Source organism: Nyctereutes procyonoides, unplaced genomic scaffold (assembly GCF_905146905.1).
Source record: "Nyctereutes procyonoides isolate TBG_1078 unplaced genomic scaffold, NYPRO_anot_genome, whole genome shotgun sequence".
Classification (NCBI taxonomy): domain Eukaryota; kingdom Metazoa; phylum Chordata; class Mammalia; order Carnivora; family Canidae; genus Nyctereutes; species Nyctereutes procyonoides.
Genome location: NW_026575052.1, coordinates 20626961 through 20641874, shown reverse-complemented (window position 1 = coordinate 20641874; position 14914 = coordinate 20626961). Strand labels below are relative to the sequence as shown.

At 42.6% G+C, this 14914-nt stretch overlaps 1 protein-coding gene across 2 annotated transcripts in view; it reads left to right on the top strand.

Annotated features, from left to right (window-relative positions):
• The first annotated feature begins 774 nt into the window (after window positions 1–774).
• The window catches only part of BRD7 (bromodomain containing 7), a 36100-nt gene continuing 21960 nt past the window's right edge, over window positions 775–14914 (top strand). For both annotated transcript variants that reach the window (XM_055331678.1, XM_055331677.1), the window contains exons 1-3: window positions 775–1036; window positions 1451–1659; window positions 14523–14652. In XM_055331678.1, the coding sequence (XP_055187653.1) occupies window positions 988–1036; window positions 1451–1659; window positions 14523–14652 (388 nt within the window). In that variant the 5' untranslated portion in view covers window positions 775–987. The remainder of the gene's footprint in view (window positions 1037–1450; window positions 1660–14522; window positions 14653–14914) is intronic.

The window sequence follows — 14914 nt, the reverse complement described above, 5'->3', positions numbered from 1 at the left end:
TGGATCTTAACAAATACACTCAGTTTCATATTTTTTTATGTTGTTTTAGTTACAGTTTTGGAGGCCTTTTCATACCGGCACATAAGGGGTTTTTGTTTTGTTTTGTATTTAAGATTAGAATCCTTCAGTCACCAACGTGCTGGGTTTGCTGGATCTGGCATCCAGCGCAGGGTTCAATAAATATTGTCAAAGAGAAGACAGAAGCAAGGGGCAGAGGGATAGGAGCGAGGAGTCAGGGAAGGGGCAAGAATGAGAGAAAGAAAAGGAAGAGTGGTAGGAAGAGGGAGGGAAGGAGAGAGAGAGAGAAGAGGGAAGGAGAGAGGAAGGAGGGAGGGTGGGAGGAAAGAGAAGGGGACGGAGACGAAGGGAGGGAGGGAGGGAGGGAGAGACGGAAACACGGACAGACAGACAGACAGAGGAGACAGGAAGAGAAAGGGAGGGACAGACAGAAACAGAGGGACAGGCAATGAGACAGAGACAGGGGGAGGGAAAGATGGACAATCAGACCGACAGACAGAGAAAAGGAGAGAAGGGAGGGAGGGAATGAGAGAGGGAATGGAGGAAGAGAGGGGAGAAGAGGGAGCGAGAAAGGAGTGAAGCGGGGAGGGCAGAGAGGCCGGGGGGGGGGGGGGGGGGGGGGGAGTCGGAGCGGTGGGCCCCGCCCCCGGCCCGCGGGCTGCAGCGCCACCTCCGGCCGCCAGGGGCCGCCACGCGCAGCCGGCAGCACCCCGCGCGCGCCGCGGGCCCTCTCTCCCGCCTCCGCGCCGGCCGCTCGCAGCCCCGCCGCCGCTCTGTGGCCCCGGCCGGGTCTCGCGCGCCGTCTTCTCGTGAGGGGCCTCGCGCCGCCCGGCGCACGCCGCCCCCCTGCCTCGCGGCGCGGGGTCTCGCGGGCCCCGCTCCCGCCCTCCGCTCGCCTGGCCCGGACCGGAAGCGGCGCCGCACGGCCTGGGCCTGGCGCGGGGGGCGGGCACCGGGGCCCGGTCGGACATGGGCAAGAAGCACAAGAAGCACAAGTCGGACAAACACCTCTACGAGGGTGAGGAGCGCGCCGCGGCGGGGGCGGGGGCCGCGCTCCGTGGGGGCCGCCCTCGAGCTCCCGCGGCGGGCCGGCCGGGCGGGCGGGCGGGCGGGGGGGGGGGGGGCGCCTCGCACGGGCAGGCCGGGACCCGCGGCGAGGGGGGCGCGGCCCGCCGGAGGCCGCGCAGCCCGCGGGGCGGGGGGGGGGGGCGCGTTCGGAGCCCCGGCGCCCGGCCCCCGGCGGGGCTCTGGCTGGGAGGCGTGGGGCGGCCCCCCGAGGCCCGCCGCGTTCCGGGCGCCACTCGCCGAGTGTCCGTCAGTCAACAGGTGCTGCGCGCCCGGAGCCTCCCGGCGGCGCTCCCCCTGCGGCGCCCCCTGCGGCGCCCGCGCCCCCGCCCGCGCCCGCGCCCCACGCTCTCTCCTTTTGTTTAAGAGTACGTAGAGAAGCCCCTGAAGCTGGTCCTCAAAGTGGGGGGGAACGAAGTCACCGAGCTCTCCACGGGCAGCTCGGGCCACGACTCCAGCCTCTTCGAAGACAAGAACGACCATGACAAACACAAGGACAGAAAGCGGAAAAAGAGGAAGAAAGGAGAGAAGCAGGTTCCTGGGGAAGAAAAGGGGAGGAAACGGAGACGAGTGAAGGTAAATGTCGTCGGCGTTGCTTCAGCTTTGCTTGGTGCCGCCGCTTTTCAGGAGTTCCCGCCGCCGCCGCCGCCGCCCTAACTTTGTTCCCTTTGTGTCTAGCGAGACGCTTAAGACGCCGGTAAAATCTGCCTTGTCTGGAGGACGAGCAGGGCAGCGCAGAAACAGGAGTCACCCGTGAGTCTGAGCGACTCCGATTCGATCGTCCTCGTAGTTACACCCGCAGCGAGGGAGTGAGCGGCTCCGTCCTGGTTTTTCAGGAGCCCTGCCACAGCACTTCCTCTCAGGGAAGGTAGTCTGGCCCAGGAAGGATCAGAGTCCTCCTCAGAAACGCCTCCGTGTTGGAGCTTTCTCAGAAAATCATCACTTCAGAGGTGAAGGGGATCTGCTGGCCTTGGGATTTTGTTCTGAGATGATAAATAAAGGAGCCGCTTTGGTCTTTTTTTTTTTTTTTTTAAACTAAGTTATAATTGACCTATATTAGTTTCAGATGTGCAACAGAGTGACTCAGCATCTGTATACATTGCAAAATGATTACCACAAGAGTAGGTCTCTGTCACTCAGCTTTGGTCTCTCCCTCTTTTTTTTTTTTTTTTTTTAAGATTTTATTTATTCATGAGAGACACAGAGAGAGAGAGAGAGTGAGAGTGAGAGGCATAGACACAGGCAGAGGGAGAAGCAGGCTCCATGCAGGGAGTCTGACACGGAACTTGGGACTCGATCCCGGGACTCCAGGATCACACCCTGGGCGGAAGGCGGCACTAAACCGCTGAGCCACCCAGGGATCCCTCAGCTTTGGTCTTAAAGCTTCAGTGTGTTGAAGAGAAAATTCGATCAGAGACCTTTAAGGGATGTGACACCAAATGATAAAAATAAGCATTCTCTTAACCATTTGCAGTTAACAGAAAAAGGGAAGAAAAAAGGAGCCGCTGTCTTGGTTTACATGTTGGGCAAAATAATACTGATTAAGTTTGACGGATGATCATATGCAGATCTGGAATTGTCCTGGACTTCTGCACCTCCCAGATTTAACCTGCCCCTGAGTGACTACTGAATCAGTTACTGTGTCTTGAATATAGATTTCCATAAGTTGGCTATATGATTTTTCTTGTGTTGATGTATGACAGCAGTGTCTAGTCCATGTGATTAAACACATCGTAAATCGCTAAATCTTAGAGCCTCTTTAGAATTTCTTCAATCTGTTATTTTCTGCCTGTTTTTAATTGCCTGTGATGTAATATACAGCTGTCTAATGTTTTCTTTTCCCAAGTTCTAGAAGCCACTCTCTACATATGAGTTAAGAAATTTAAGCAATACAGAAATGAACAAAAAGGGGGGGGGGGCAAGAAGTTTCTTTACCCTAGTCCCTCATACAGTCTCTCTCTCTCTAGAGGTGACCAGTTGTTTTTTTTAAATTGTTTTTTATTTATAAAGTGGTTCATGAACATAGTTTTTAAAAGTCAGGAGTACTTCAAGGCTTTTAACACAAAAGCAGTCTCCTGCCCCAGCCTAGAGTTTTACTTCCCAAACCCTTTAGTTTTCTCTTTGGATATTTGTCTCCTTTTTAAAATGTAGGATTATGTTGGTATTTCCTGATTTATCAGTTTGCATGTTTTACTGATGTGTTACAGAAGGTGAGCATTCTAATACTGCTTCCTGCCCCCAATTTCTCTTCCTCCATTCTCCCAGTAGAGGTATATCATAGCTGTTGAGTAAATCAGTATTTGGTATTTACTTATTCACTAGTGACAAGTATCATAAGTACACATCTGATCTTGATCCTTTGTTAATTGCTTTCATTGCTTTGGTTATCCTATGTGAGTTCTTCCCAAACTGACAGATTTGAAAAACCCGTCTGATTTCTGTTTTTCACGTGACCAAACAGTTCCCCTTTTCTTGGGACATCCATCTTGTAGCCCTCCATGCCTTCCTGTTCCAGTCTAGATTAGTTGTTCTCTAGGCCTTCTGGGACCCTCCTTTCCCTCTTTCTTAGATACTGTGTCTTCTTGATTTATTCCCTTGTTCTGGTGGAATCTTAAATCTAGGAACTACCTAAGAAAGCATTCATAGGAAGTAGATTTTTGTAAGTCCTTACATGATTGAACATCTTCATTCTACCCCCATACGGTGTCCTCAGGTAGATTGATGGTTTGGCTCAGCATGGAATTCCAGATTGAAAACTACTGTCTCCTAGAATTCTGAAAGCATCTTGTTCTCTAATCGCCCTTGTTTTATTAGCACCCTGTTCTTGTTTTTCTCTGGAATTACTAATTGATGGGTTTTTACTTTTTTTTTTTTTTTTCTCTTTTGCTTCTTGCTTTGTCTCTATTTTCCCTCACATTGTTCAGTTACTTGGTCTTCTCTTTTATGTTAACAGCTTCCCTTAGTTACTTATTGAGCCTTCCTGGTATGCCTGTATTTCAATGTGCAGCACAAAAGCCTGATGGAATACTTTGTATCTAGACAGTTTGTCAGTGGTAGAGTCACTAACCAGAGACCTGATCATTTTGATGCAGGACACCCAAATGTCTGTTCTTCAGAGAAAAAAGTCCCTCCTGGAATAAGGATTTTTCCTGACTGTGTTTCGGGGGCCATCTGGTGAAAGAGACTGAAGGTCTTCCCATGCAGGGCTCTGCCTTCAGTCCAGTATCTCTCCTCATCTTGATCTGTGTCCCATCTGGAGACTCTGGTTCCTGACGGCTCCAGGTTTCTGGGGTTTAAACCCTTCTCCTAGGGGCCCATTTCCGCATGGAGGAGGTAGCTTGCCGTCTGTGATCTGCACACTCCTACACTTGCCTCTTTTTTCCCAGGTGTGTGGGCGTCTTTTATCCCAGTCATCTCTTCTGTACTTTGTCCACCCCATCTAACTGGAAGTTGAGATCACCTCTTTAAACTGCTTGTGATTTTAGTTCTGGCACCATAATACCAGCTATATGCAGGTGTTCTTCATTTCTTTATCACTTACCTTATCTTTTTTATTAGCTACATAGTATTTGGTTATATTGATATATTTTATTTAATAGTACATCTAAGTGTTACAAATAAAGCTGCAGTGAGCCTCAGGGACACAAATCTCTTATACTTTTGTAAGAATATCTTCAGGATAAGTTCCTGGAATTCTCCCATACTGTTCCAGTTATTCTGCTCTTTCTTGACTATGACCCTAAATGTCATAAGCCTTCATTATATTTTGATTCCATTGTAAATTAAGAAGCTTTTGCATTCGTGATCTTATTTGGACATAACTCCCTGCAGAATAGGGCAGTTAGGTTAGTTTCCATTTTATAAAAGGCAAAATGGAAACTCACAGAAGTGAAGTGGATTTGCCCAAGATCCCATTTCTCAATGACTCAGGGCCAGGGACCAGGGCACATTATCTAGGGTGTCCTTGGTTCTGTAGAGGATATTTGGGTCATCCCTTTTTTGCAGGTCGGACTGGGGATGGGGAGAGGGCACTCTTTTGTTAGTGTTGTCTAGGTAAAGACTTCAGAAGGACACTCCTCTCTGAGCTATGTTCTGGATCTCCAGGGAGTTTTAGGAACAGCAGTTACCTGTGGTCTCTTGGGGGGAATCAGCTGTATGACACCCATGGACCTGGGAGGGGTTGGGGGTTATGTGGTTCTGAGGCACTGGTGATGCTTCTGTCAGTTCCATGTGGCAGGAAGGAGGAAGGAGATGCAAGGGAAAGACAAAGCATGCCCTTTCCTTTTTAAAGCATTTTCTGGAATGCATACGTAACTTCTGCTTACATTTCATCAGCCAGAACTTACTTAGCCACATGGCCACCGTAGTTGCTAGGGAGGCTGGGAAATTCTCTTATTTGGGGAAAGGGGTGGGGGCCTTGTACCCTAATAAAAATCAAGAATCTGGTACTTGCGGAAGATAAAGTTCTGAGGAAGCACGCACACATAAAATGTAAAACCCTATGATTTTTCAAAAGTGAGTTAAGTGATTTTCTTCTCTTGAGTAGGGAAGGTCCTGTTTATATGCCAAATAGATCGGATCAACTGGCATTTCTCTATGTAGAGTGGTAGCATTTAATACCAACCAGAGCATTACAGGTACGATATCCCTTTGTTTCAGTCAGGCCATAATTTAGACCATATCACTATGGAAGTGTGTTGGCCTCTTTTTTTTCTGCTGAGCCTTCAAATTGCCGAGTGATTTGCAAAGAATTTGTGTACTGGCATAATTCTTGTTGTGTATAACATCACCCTCTCCTGAAGATCCAGCTTTATACATTTTCAAGTTATTTCCACATCATATAACAAATAAAATAACAGCTGATTAAAAATGCTCATAAAAAAAAAAAAAGAGAGATGCCTGGGTGGCTGAGCAGTTTAGTCCCTACTTTTGGCCTAGGGCATGATCCTGGAGTCCTGGAATCGAGTCCCACATCAGGCTTCCTGCATAGAGCCTGCCTCTCTCTCTGCCTGTGTCTCTGCCTGTGTGTGTGTGTCTCTCTCATAATTAAAAAAAAATGTTCATATCATTTGGTCTAGTAATATAGGTGTGAGAGGATGGTGAAATAAAACTGAGGGGCAATAACTAAAATTCTGTGTTGGCCATTACATAAATAACATTGATGATTTATAAAAATTACAGAAGTATTTACAAAATCATTTTAAGTGAAATAACAACCATACACACACACATACACATAATTACTAAAAAAAAACTACATACACACTGCACAGAACACACATTACATGTGGGGTTCTATGTTGACTGCTTTTTGTATGTTATCTCCCCTTACCCTTTTTTTTTTTAAAAGATTTTATTTATTTATTTATGAGAGACACAGAGAGAGAGAGAGAGGTGCAGAGACACAGGCAGAGGGAGAAGCGGGCTCCATGCAGGGAGCCTGACATGGGACTCGATCCCGGGTCTCCAGGATCACACCTTGGGCTGCAGGTGGCGCTAAACCGCTGCGCCACAGGGGCCGCCCATCTCCCCTTACCCTTTACCAGAATTGTATGAAGCTGGTATTATCATCTCTTTTTTTGTTTTAATTGTGGTAAAATACACAGCGTAAGCTTTACCATCTTAACTGCATCCAGTTCAGTAGTGTTAAGTATACTTACATCGTTGTACCAATTTCCAGAATTTTTTCGTGCCCATTAAACAACTCCCCATCCCCCCCAACACACACACCCCCTCTAACTCCTGTTAACCACCTGTTTTCTGTCTCTCACCAGTTGAGTACTCAAGGTGTCTCATAGAAGTGGAATCACATGGTATTTGTCTTTTTGTGACTGGTGCGTTTCACTTAGCATACTGACCTGGAGGTTCATCCGTATTGTGGCACGTGTTAGAATTTCCCTCTTTCTAGGGCTGAATAATACTGCAAGGTATGAATATTGCGTTGTATGGATAAAGCACATTTTGTTTATCGATTCATCCATCAATAGGCATTTGGTTTGCTTCTACCTCTTGGCTGTTAGATATAATGCTACTGTTAACATGAGTATATAAGTATCTCTTCAAGAACCTGCTTTCAGTTCTTTTGAATATATATCCAAAATAGAAGTGCCAGATCATACTGTCTTCTCTTTTACAGATGAAGAAAACTAAGGCTCAGAGAGGTTAGTAACTTGCTCAAAGTCACACAGTCAGTGCCAGGCCTTAAATCCTTCCTTCAAGAGGTCTTTAGTGTAAAAGAGTTTTTAGAATGGATACCACCCTTGACCCCTTCGCGTAGTACATGGAAAGTTGAAATCAGGGCCTTAAGAGAGGCAGAGCTCTAGCTCCAAGGCTCCAGAGAGGGCCTGGGATTGGGGGGGGGGAATCACAAAAGACTTTGCTCAGGAGGCTGCGTTTGAATTGGTCTTTAGAAGTCAGAACATAGTGATGTCACCTTATGTTCAAGCAATGCGGGATGAGCTGCATACTCTGAGCTATATTTGTAATATAGATACATTCTTTTCATCTTGTACGATTAAACGTAAAGGATCCTGTGTGTAAAGCCATGAGTATTGTACTTTATTGGCTACTGCAGGGATTTTCAAAGGTAATCTGACGACCCAGTTTTCACCTACGTACTGATTTAGAAGCTGGTGCCTGAAGAGAATGCCACAGTGCCGCAAAGAGATTCGGAGGTTAGGACACCACATGCCAGCAAAGGACTGAGAACGGTAGCATGGAGCTGGACGAGTGTGAGGGTGTGTATAGGGGACATAAAGGAGTTTTCTTTTTAAGCATAGAATAAAGAAAGGGGGGGTATAGGATGAGACCTGAACGGCAGGTGAGGTGTCAGAGGAAGGAGTTTGAACTTGAATACGTCGGCCCTAAGCAATCAGAGACTTTGTTGAGTGGAAGAATGATAAAAGTTGAGCCTTAGTAATGTTAATCTGTTAGCAGCATCCCACAGCTATTGAAGAGCAGAGGCTGGATATAAGGAGAACTACCTAGAAGGTTTTCCAGTGAAAGAACTCAGATTGGAGCTCTAAATTCCTTTATTGAAACTCAGACCTGTACTCCTGAATAACATAATCCTCACCCAGATTCTAAACAGCTTTGCAAGTCAGCTTCATTAGGTTAAGATGCTCAGAGGTTAGGCTAGTTCCTTTGCTAGAGATCTTATCAGGATAAAATGAGAGATGTTTTTTAAATTTTAAATCATAAGCATTAACCTACAGCATATTATTTATAAAGCTGAGGTTAAATAAAACTTTTAATGAAAATTTTAAACTATTAACATACAATAAATCCTAATATGCACCTATCTTATTAAAGCACTACACAAATCCCAAGGGGGATCCATACTCATAAAACTAACATTTGAATGTGTACTGTATGCCAGTACATTTACTGTCTTACGTCTTACAGACAGCTCTATGGGATAAGTACTGTTAGTATCTCGTATTGCTGAGCTAACTGAGGCATAGAGGATGAGATAGCTCGTAACTAGAGAGAGGAAATGAATGACTGTAATTAAGCAAAACAAAAATTCTGTCAAAACAATTCATCGATTTGTTTGGTAGACATCTTCCACATCTAGGGTCTCATGACAGAAAATCCTCCCATTCTGGTTTTCCTCTGAGGTCATCTTTTTGTTTTGTGTGTATGTATGTTTTAAGTTTATTGTTTTTTAGTAATCTCTACACCCAGCATGGGGCTTGAACTCATATCCCCAAGATCGAGAGTAACATGCTGTACCAACTGAGCCAGCCAGGCACCCCTAAAGTTTATTTTTTTAGTAATCTCTACACCCAGTGTAGGGCTCGAGCCCATGACCCCAAGATCAGGTATCAGTGCTCTTCCAAATGAGGCAGCCAGTGCCCCTCCAGAAAGAAGGACTCTAAACACATGAGAGTAGTGTTGCTCCTCTGATGGAAAGGCTACTTATTCGTTAATTTATTCAGCAATTGTTTACCAGACACGTCTTGTATGCCAGACTGTGTTCTAGACTCAAATGATGAAGGCTAATAGAATACAGTTCCTGCCCTATGGGAGGATCTCAGAGTTGAGTTGGAGAGTCAGATGTGAAAGGATAGACAAACTTCATGGCCTGGTAAGTTCTAGCAGAGGTATGAACGAAGTGTTCTGGGAGTCCTGAGGAAAGTATTTCTCATTTTGCCTGGAGGAGCTGGGGAAGGCGCACAGAAGACCTAATGCCTAAATTCTGCAACAGGTGCTATTTTCAATAGGGCCTAGATGAGGTGTCACCTCAAAGTAGTAAGACTGATTTTTTAATTACATTCTAAAAATCACTTGTTGCAGGGAAATTCTAGAATTGTTTTGCACATTGGAAGCACTACTTGAACATAGAGATCTTTGTATCTAGATCTAGATCTCCCTCCAAAGTAGCCAACCTAAAGGACAGTACTTATAGCTAAGGACTTTAGCTATTGATTTGCATGCTTTTACATTCCTATTTCATTATGTCTCCTGTAATTAATTAATTCTGCAAGGATTATGTGTGATGTTGAGCTTGGGGGTACAGAGCTGAAAATGACATGGGACCCTGCCCATGAGGAACTCCAGTGAAAGGGGCAAATGTATAATAATTTATAATATAGTGCAATGAGTATTATAATACTCATAATATGAGTAGAGATTAATTTCAAAAGTATCATTCACAGACTAATAACTTGCCATTGAGTTGTGAATAAAGAGTCTGAAATTAAGTCCAGTTGGGATGCCTGGTGGCTCAGTAGTTGAGCATCTGCCTTTGGCTCAGGGTGTGATCCTGGAGTCCCAGGATCAAGTCTCACATCGGGCTCCCTGCATGGAGCCTGCTTCTCCCTCTGCCTGTGTCTCTGCTTCTCTCTCTCTCTCATAAATAAATAAATAAAATCTTTAAAAAAAATTAAGTCCAGTGTGTTTGTAATTAACAGAAATAGCCACCATTCTCTCCTGCCTGGACCTTCTTGTGCACTGAGTATTTCCTCTGCCTGGAATGCTCTTTCCACCCACCTACCTCCACCCCCAGCCTGGCTAAAATCTATCCTTCAGATCTCAGCTCAGATGTTACTTCCTCATAGAAGCCTTCCCACATTTGTCCAGTCTAAATTAGATTCACCCAACAGTTATTCTCCCCATGAAATCTGTTTGGGTTTTTTTTTAATGAGTTGTTTAATGTGTGTCTCTGTTGTTACACTCTCCGCTGCCTAAGGGCAGGGCTGTGTGTGTTTTATCCAACAGTGTGTATCCACACAGTAGAACTTCATTTATTTGTTGAATGCATGAATGAATGTGTGGACATGATGAGTAAGTACTTCACTGAAATTTCACATATGCTGTCTTATTTCATTCTCAAAGCAATCTTCTGAGGTATGTATTGTATGTACTTTATTTTTTTAAAAAGATTTTGTTTTTTTGAGAGAGCACAATGGGCGAGGGGTGGAGAGAAAAGCAGACTCCTCACTGAGCAGAGAGCCTGAAGTGGAACTGGGCTCTATCCCAGGACCCTGAGATCTTAACCTGAACCAAAGGCAGACCGCTTGACTGGCTGAGCCACCCAAGTGCTCCTGTTGTGTATTTTGAAGATAAGAAAATTAGTCCCCCCCAAAACTAAATAGTTTATGATCTGATACCTAATAAGTGGCAAAGCCAGAGTCTGAGCCTATTTATAAACTGTAACTGTAAATACTTCTTCCTTATCTACCTGAAGTTAAATGACTCGTGTTTTTTTTTTTTTTTTCGTTTTCTATAAGTAGTTGGCAAAATGCACTATTGAGCATAACTGTTGGCTTGGTTTTACATATTTGTGTGACTTTAGTAAGGGGCATTTGCAGTAAGATTCTATACTATACTAAATCATGAAGAAAATTAGAAGGTTGAAATCAGAATTTAAGTGGAGAGAAAACTGTAGAGATCAAAGCCTCTTGTTTTATAGGTGAAACTGAGAGTGAGTGGGGTGTAACGTTCAAGGTCACATTCTGGTAAACTAGAAGCCAGATCTCCTAATTCCTAGTCTGGCAGTAACACATTACAGTATCTCCATTTGGTTTAGGGTGGTTTCCAATTATAGGTTTTTATATTCTCTTTTTTGGTTTCTAGCCCAGAAGGCTATATTCTCTTGTCATACTGAATAAAAAGTGGTTACTGTAGGCCAGGCTGACAAGGTAAAGTCATCTGGTAGTACCTTTCTTTAGTACTTTTTCAACTTTTCTGTTACTTGACCTCATTACACCATCTCATTGACTTTCTAGGATAAGTAAAAATTAACAGTTAAATCTGTCTTGTGGATGATGAAGAGGCCTAATGAGGATAAATGAGTTCCCTAAGAGGGCCACAGTGTGTGTTAAGGATGAAGCTCAGGGTTAATATGAACCCAGACCATGGGTCAGCAAACCGTGGCCAGTGCTGTCTGGTGTTATAAATAAAGTTTTATTGATACCCACACTGATTCATTTATGTATTGTCTATGGCTGCTTTCATGCCACAACAGCAAAGGTTAGTAGTTGTGATAGACCTTATGGACCACAAAACTAAATCACATACTATCTGGCCGTTTACCAGAGAAGTTTGCCAACTCCTGCTCTAGGTTCCTGGCACTCTGGCCCTAGTTCTTTCCACCTAGGAGAGTACTTATTGCCTTCCAAGCTGTCCTCACTCCACAATTTACACTTAATAGGAAGGAATCTGTCTCATTGGTTGGGAGGGGGGTAGTCTTCCATTGAACAGATGGAAACCTGCCAGCCTACAAAAGATCCATGCCAGATTTTCTGGGCAAAAGATACAAAACTTCCAGAGTCAAAATTTACTGCTCTAGAATATGTCACAAAGCCATAACAAACAGACACCAATCAACTTGATGGTAACTGAGATCAAGTGCATGATGAGTACAGTTTATGGCATTTTTCTCTGGAGCCTTTATATATATATTTTTAAGATCTTATTTATTTATTCATGAGTGACATAGAGCGGCAGAGACACAGGCAGAGGGAGAAGCAGGCTCCATGCAGGGAGCCCGACATGGGACTCGATCCCAGGTCTCCAGGATCACGCTCTGGGCCAAAGGCAGCACTAAACCGCTGAGCCACCTCGGCTGCCCATCTCTGGAGCCTTTAAACCAACCATATATTCTGTATTAGATGCTTTGGACCTAAAAAGAAAAGCTCTGTATCAGTGATACTCAAAGTGTGATTTCTGTAGCAGCAACACCCATGTGACCTGGAAACTTGTTAGTAATAAAAACTCATAGGCTCAACTTAAAACTTACTGGCCAAGTAATTCTGGAGACGGAGAAGATATTAATGTTTTAACAAGATCTTTAGGTGATTCTGATGCACACTGAAGCTTGAAAACCATAATGAGAACTCAGAATTTACACTTCTAGCAATTTCCCAGCTGATGGTGCTGGTCAAGGAGCACACTTGGAGAACCACCACTCTAGATACTAGAACAATAAATTAGACATAAGCCAAGAAAACAGTTTTGGAGTTGACAAGATCCTATTAAGAATCTTGATTCTCAGAAGCATAAAATAGATGTATCTGGACAGTTTTAGTACAAAGTTAATTAAAAAAAAAAACAAAAAACAATGATAAAACTACCTGGATACCAACCATCCAGCTTTAGCAGATCTTAACATTGTACCTTTTGTTTGATTTTTTTTTTTTTAAGGAATCAGTATAGATCCAGATGAAGCCTTTTATGTATTCTTCCAGAATCCCATTCCTGTCTTGCCCTAGAGCAAACCATTATCATGAGTTTCATGCATACTTGTTTCTGTAATTTTACTACTTCTACATAGATCTCTAAATAATATAGGCTTACACATTTTCAAACTACAAAACTGATTAACAGTGATTCTCAGTTTTTGTCTCTAGAAATAATGTTTCTGAACGCTATACATTTTGATATAATGTAACTTTAGTTTATTAATTTTACTTGCTGTGTAAATATTCATAATTTATTAATCCATTTTCCTTTTAGTAGACATTGGTTCATAATTTTTTTTACTATTTCAGAGTGTGGCAGTAAATATTTTTGTACCCATCTTTCAGGTACACTCTGTGAGAGGAAGTTTCTATAGGGTGTGTGCCTAGGAGTAGAATAGCTGAGAAGTAGGGTAAAGGCATTGTCAGCTTTACTAGAAATTGTTAATTGTTCTTCTACTGGTTATACCTATTAATTCACCCAACCACAAGGTATGAGAGCCCAGTTTCTCTACATTTTCATCAAAACTTGACATTTTTAGGCATTTTAATTTTTGCTGGAAAGATAGGGAATGCCTTCTAGTTTTTAAATTTATAATTCCCAGAGTTCTAGGGAGCTTGAGCTAGTTTTCATGGTTTTTGATATTTCAGGTTTCTTCTGGGAATTACCTGTATATATCCTTTTTTTTTTTTTACCTTTAAAAAGGATTTTACCCATTTTTTTACCCGTTTTCCTTTTTACCTTTTACCTAAATAAATTCTTTTTATGTAATTTTTGCTAATACTTTATATGAATTTTTGTGTTTCAAACACTTTATCTCTGTCAATAGCTAGTCTTTTGGCTTTTCTTATGGGTAAGAAAATCTTTCCCTACCCTTGAATCATAAAGAGTCCTTATATTTATCTGAAGTTCTAAAGCTTTGCTTTCTATATTTAAGTCTTTAATCTATCTAGAATTTCTTTTTGTATATGATACGAGGTAGAGATCTAATTCTACTTTCTTTTTCATACAGATAACCAGTTGTTCCAGCACTATCCCTTTGTCATCAATTTATAATGCCACCTCTGATATAACAAGACTTTATGTGCACGAGTCTTTCTGGATTCTGTGATCTATTCTGTTGATCTGATTGTCTCTGTGTTGGATCCACATTGTCTTAATTATTATGACTATATACAAATACTATCTGATCAGACACATTGTGATTTTTTTCAAAACTGTGGATTATTCTTGATGATTCAAGATACATTATGTGGTTGGCTTGTCAAATTTCATGAAAAATTCTGTCTTACAATTTTCACTGAAATTATATTTTACTTATAGATTCTGTATTTGGGAGAGAATTGTCTTTCAATTCATGAACATGGTATATCTCCTTTATTCTAGTTTTCCACAGTGACCTTTCGATAATGTTTCATAATTTTTCCTAAAGGGTGTTGGGCATCTTTAATTAGATTTATTCCTAGGTATATTATCTTGCTTTTGTGAATGTATTGTTTTTCTAATTGGTTTATTTCTGAGATAACAAGCACTACTTCTCCCTCCTCCTCCCCCCACTCTTTATGAACTGTTATTCTCTCCTTTTCCAGTAGAGGGCAGTAAAATATATTAAGATTTCATTATTAAGAATCTGTTTTCTTCTGAGTGAGGTGTTTTTTGATTTGGGTTTTTTTTTTTCAATGAAATGAGTATTATTTGTTTTAAAGGTTTTAATTCTGAAGTATTTCTAAATTATTTCTCTTTGTTCCATTTAGGAGGATAAAAAGAAACGAGATCGGGACCGTGTGGAGAATGAGGCAGAAAAAGACCTCCAGTGCCAGGCCCCTGTAAGATTAGACTTGCCTCCTGAGAAGCCTCTCACAAGCTCTTTAGCCAAACAAGAAGGTCGGAATAATTCTGAATTAACTTCCCTGAATGAGGAGGCTGAAATTATTTTAAGGGTATTATAGCCAAGGAAAGTGGGTTTTTTAAGTTAAATTTTAAAAGCTATTTAATTGAAATTTTTTTGGTTTTCTTTTTTCTGTCACTGCAAAAGAGTTTTAAATTAGCATCAGTTTTGAGTTGATATTTTCAAACTTCAGTATATTTGTAAGAGAAGTGAAATTTCTGTATGAGATATTTAATGATGTGTATGAGGTAACTCCTA